This window comes from Triticum dicoccoides, chromosome 6A (genome assembly GCF_002162155.2).
Source record: "Triticum dicoccoides isolate Atlit2015 ecotype Zavitan chromosome 6A, WEW_v2.0, whole genome shotgun sequence".
NCBI lineage: Eukaryota > Viridiplantae > Streptophyta > Magnoliopsida > Poales > Poaceae > Triticum > Triticum dicoccoides.
The window spans coordinates 533802542-533807988 of record NC_041390.1 but is presented as its reverse complement, the minus strand read 5'-3'; the positions used below and the strand labels follow the sequence as shown (position 1 = coordinate 533807988).

The 5447-nt window shown below is 48.2% G+C and overlaps 1 protein-coding gene across 1 annotated transcript; it reads right to left on the bottom strand.

Annotated features, from left to right (window-relative positions):
• Window positions 1–1468: 1468 nt before the first annotated feature.
• On the bottom strand, window positions 1469–3697 carry LOC119317723 (acetolactate synthase 1, chloroplastic). The gene has a single exon (XM_037592218.1). The coding sequence runs from the start codon at window positions 3680–3682 to the stop codon at window positions 1739–1741; it is 1944 nt and encodes a 647-aa protein (XP_037448115.1). The 5' UTR covers window positions 3683–3697; the 3' UTR covers window positions 1469–1738.
• Window positions 3698–5447: the final 1750 nt, after the last annotated feature.

Below are 5447 nucleotides of genomic sequence, written 5' to 3'. Positions count from 1 at the left end.
GGAGGCCGGCTCCGGGCTCCCGCGGCCCGCGGTGGGAGTGGCGCGGCGGCAGCCACATGGCGCTCTGCCACTGGCTGCGGGCGGCGGCGGCGGCATGTCCGGCCGAAACGGACACGTCCGGCGCGGCGCGAGGTGGATTTCTAGGGTTTCGGAGGTAGGAGGAGATCCGAAAATCGGGGGGATGTTTAAATAGGCATAGAGGGAGCTAGGAGAGTCCAAATGAGGTGCGGTTTTCGGCCACGCGATCGTGATCGAACGCTCTAGAACATGGAGCAGAGTTAGGTGGGTTTTGGGCCAATTGGAGGGGTGTTGGGCTGCAACACACACGAGGCCTTTTCGGTCCCTCGGTTAACCGTTGGAGTATCAAACAAAGTCCAAGTGATACGAAACTTGGCAGGCGGTCTACCGGTAGTAAATCAAGGCCGCTTGGCAAGTCTCGGTCCAATCCGGAAATGTTTAATCCCCACACACGAAAGAAAGCTAGAAATGGCCACCGGAGGAGAACGGAGCGCCGGAATGCAAAACGGACAACGGGGAAAATGCTCGAATGCATGAGACGAACACGTATGCAAATGCAATGCACATGACGACATGATATGAGATGCATGACAACGATAACAACACACGGAGACAAAACCCGAACCCGAGGAAATAAATATAACTTAACGCCGGAAACGGCAAGAGTTGGAGTACAATTAGGGAAAGTTATATCCGGGGTGTTACAAGTCCGCTACAGCCCGGTTCACCGGAGTCCTGCTAGCCCAGCACTACTGCTCAGAACACTTGACTGGCCGGCATGTGTTCCACTTCGTTTCTATGTATGTCCCTTCGGGGAAATGTCACGCGGTGACTTCCGGAGTCCTGCCTAGCCTGCTACAGCCCGGGTTCCCCGGAGTCCTGTTAGCCCAGTGCTACAGCCCGGATTCATACGCTGTTGACCGACATGCTGGATGTGATTCATGTATGCCTGTCTCCATAGGTCTGTGCCGCTTTGGGTTCACGACTAGCTATGTCGGCCGGGTTCTCTGTCATATGGATACTAGCGACACCATCATATATGTGAGCCAAAAGGCGCAAACGGTCCCGGGCCATGGTAAGGCGACACCCGTGAGGATACCGTGCGTGAGGCCGCAAAGTGATATGAGGTGTTACATGCTAGATCGGTGTGACTTAGAATCGGGGTCCCGACACCAGATCTCAAGGAAGAGAAGAATGCCAACACCCTACACTGCCTATTGCTTGATAAATTAGGCTGGATATTGGGCTCAATAAATTAATCAAGGTATATGCTTTTATCTTTCCTCCCAACTGTATTCAGATTTCTTCCCCCCCAAAAAAAAAGTTTCAACTCCCCGTCTAAAACCTGCTGACCACCCTCCATCGGTCATTATGTCATAACCGGACACGGCAGACATGTGAAGTAACAGAAAGGAACCAGCACACTGTTTGTGAGAAGATGCAAAATTCAAAACAGAACTGAGAATTATTCCATGGAAGTACTTATTATTGATATGTAGGACAAGAAACTTGCATGATATCTTATGACAGCACATCCCTACAAAAGAGAGCATAGACTACAAAGCTACAGGGTTCGGAACTAAGTAACACAAGCTTATATGAATGAAACAAGCAAACTAGAAAACGCATGGTTCACAGTTGAACCCCTAGTAGTTGATACAACACGCGGGCACCATGCTGATTGCGCATGTCACACTTGTAGGTCTTGTAGGTCGAAATTTCAGTACGAGGTCCTGCCATCACCCTCCATGATCATGTCCTTGAAAGCACCACCGCTTGGGATCATAGGCAGCACGTGCTCCTGATGCGGGACGATGATATCCAACAAGTATGGCCCTGGGGTCTCAAGCATCTTCTTGATTGCTGCAGTGACTTCGCTCTTCTTCGTCACACGAACTGCCGGAACGTTGAATCCTTTAGCAATCGTCACAAAATCTGGATATATCTCACTCTCATTTTCTGGGTTGCCAAGGTATGTGTGCGCCCGATTGGCCTTGTAAAACCTATCCTCCCATTGCACCACCATTCCCAGATGCTGGTTGTTCAATATCATCACCTTCACAGGGAGGTTCTCAATACGGATCAATGCCAACTCCTGAATGTTCATGAGGAAACTACCATCTCCATCAATGTCAACAACTGTAACACCTGGGTTGGCCACAGCAGCGCCAGCTGCAGCTGGTAACCCAAATCCCATTGCCCCCAAACCAGACGAAGACAGCCACTGCCGTGGCCGCTTGTAAGTGTAATACTGAGCCGCCCACATCTGGTGCTGCCCAACACCAGTAGCAATGATCGCCTCCCCTTTTGTCAGCTCATCCAGTACCTGGATAGCATATTGCGGCGGGATGGCCTCGCCAAAAGTCTTGAATCCTAGAGGAAACTCCCTCTTCTGCTGATCCAACTCCTTGTGCCATGGACCAAAATCCAGACCCTGTTGTGCTTTGCTCCCATTTAATAGAGCATTCAACCCCTGTAAAGCAAGCTTAACATCTGCACAAATGGAGACATGTGGCTGCTTGTTCTTGCCAATCTCAGCTGGGTCAATGTCAATGTGCACAATCTTGGACCTGCTTGCAAAGGCCTCGATTTTCCCAGTCACGCGATCATCAAACCGCACACCAAATGCAAGCAACAGGTCAGCCTTATCGACTGCATAATTTGCATACACAGTGCCATGCATCCCAAGCATGCGCAGAGACAGTGGGTCGTCGCTGGGGAAGTTGCCAAGGCCCATCAGAGTAGTTGTAACCGGAATCCCAGTGAGCTCAACAAAGCGGCGCAACTCCTCGCCGGATGCAGCGCAGCCACCACCAACATACAGAATTGGGCGCCGTGACTCGCCAACCAGACGCAGGACCTGCTCAAGCGATTCAGTAGATGGTGGCTTGGGCAGGCGGGCGATGTACCCTGGCAAACTCATCGGCGTGTCCCAGATAGGCACAGCCATCTGCTGCTGGATATCCTTGGGGATATCAACCAGCACCGGCCCCGGGCGGCCAGAGGACGCGAGGAAGAAGGCTTCCTGGATGACGCGGGGGATATCCTCCACGTCAAGGACCAGGTAGTTGTGCTTGGTGATGGAGCGCGTGACCTCCACTATGGGCGTCTCCTGGAACGCGTCCGTGCCGATCATGCGGCGGGGGACCTGGCCCGTGATGGCGACCATGGGGATGGAGTCGAGGAGGGCGTCAGCGAGCGCGGAGACGAGGTTGGTGGCCCCCGGGCCGGAGGTGGCGACGCAGACGCCGACGCGGCCGGACGCGCGGGCGTAGCCGGACGCCGCGAACGCCTCCCCCTGCTCGTGGCGGAAGAGGTGGTTGGTGATGACGGGCGAGCGCGTCAGCGCCTGGTGGATCTCCATGGACGCGCCGCCGGGGTAGGCGAATACGTCGACGATGCCGCAGCGCTCGAGCGCCTCGACGAGGATGTCGGCGCCCTTGCGGGGCTCGGACGGGCCCCAGGGCCGGAGCGCGGTGGCGGGGGGCGCGGCGGAGGTGGCAGCAGCGGGGGGCGCGGCGCAGCACCTGACGACGCGGGCGGGGAGCGCGCGGTGCGAGGCGGGCTGGTGGCGCGGGAGAGGCTGGCGGGCGGGCTTGGGCATGGCGGCGGCGGCGGCGGCGGCGCCGGAGAATGCGACGGCGGGGGAGGTGGCGGCGGCCATGGCGGCGGCGAGGGTTTGGGCGAGGGGAGAGATTTCTGTGAGGCGGAGAGAGGGTTGGAATTGGGGAGGGGTGATGGTTTTGTCTTTGGCGCTGTCACGCGGCGGGTGAGTGTGTGGTTCAGATGGGACGCCACTCGTTTGTTTGGGCTAGCTTTTTTTGTGCAGAAAGGCTGATGCTCAAACAAGCAACTATTTTGGACCCGTGTGATATCACCAGAGATTTCGTATCTATTTTGCACTCGCCAAGCTATCAGGCTGTTTGGATTGTGATTATTTTTGTCATACTTCTATAACACATTATTTTTGTCACATTTGTCGCATTTATCTTACTTGAGTTGATTAAATTGTTAGCCATGCTTTGATCGTCTAAAGGAATCTTTTCACAATTTTTCTGTCTATGACATATGGGGTTCACTGCTCAGAAAAATAAATCTTGCCTTAGATGTGGCTAGAACCAAATACTCATCTAATTTAATCAGATTTGACTAAGGTGATGTATGGTAAAGTGTGACAAGATATGGTTAGAAACCAAAGAACCCCTATGTCTCTCCGATACCGATTCTTATGAATGGTCTGCGGGCGAACGACTACGGGCCGGTCAATTAGCGGTGTTGCTCGATGCATGCCTTCGCTCATTCGTGTCCGATCGCTCCGTTTGATTGGTAAAGTCCGGTTTTCTTTATTTTTTCTTTTCATTTTTTGTGTGTTTTTGCCAGTATTTTTCGGTTTTCTTTTCTTTATGTTTTTTTCTTCTTTGATTTTCAATGTTTTTTCTCTTTTTCTTCTTCTTCTTTATTTTCTTTGGTTTTTTGGGTTGTTTTTTCTTTGATTTTATTTTTATGTATTTGTTTGTTTATTTTTTCAACACATGTCTACTTTTGCACATATGGTGTACATCTTTTATACATGTAAAACATTTCTTATAAATGACTTCCATTATACATGTATAGTTTAAAAATTTTACAGAAACATGTTTTGAATATATTTTCCAAATATGTGTTAAACATCTATACTAGTATAAAACGACACAAAGGGGAAGATCCAATAGATCCCGGCCGTCAAATCGGGTCAATCCAACGACCCATGCTACTGCAATGGTGAGGGCTCAACACGTTAGTGTGCAGTTAATATCATATCAAATATTAATGCCAATGCTAATTAATCACATACTTAATGCACAAATAATATATACCTAATATTTACTGTAATTAATATATTACCTAATATCAACGTGCATTGCACATAAAAATTTACTAATTTTTTTAAATACACGATCAAATATATTTTTACTGAAAAATATTTTTTTGAACTATGTAAACATTTTTGTACATTGTACAAACAATTTTTGATAATATAATGAGCGCATTTGTTAAGCTTGAGAAGAATTATTCAAATGTGACATAATTTTTGTTGAATGTATCAAACATTTTAAGAACATTACATGAACACTTTTCTAAAATTATATACATTTTTTTAAAAGTCCACATACATTTATTTTGAAATATGTGGCACTGTTAATTTTCATAAACATTTTTGGTACACATAATTAACATTTATACATTTTTCATTCATGTTATATATTTTTTATATACATCAAAAATATTTTTCCTATACAGGTTTAACATTTTTCAAATGCAAGATTAAAAAATTCAAAACATATATAGAACATTTTGAAATACAAATAAAATTAAAGAGAAAGCGAAAAATGAAAATAAAAGCATGCATGATGTCATTGTGACATCAGCATGACACAATTAGTGGTTCC

Bases quoted from the DNA above. Each gene is read 5' to 3' on its own strand.
- LOC119317723 (XM_037592218.1), bottom strand. From the start codon at position 3,682: ATGGCCGCCGCCACCTCCCCCGCCGTCGCATTCTCCGGCGCCGCCGCC.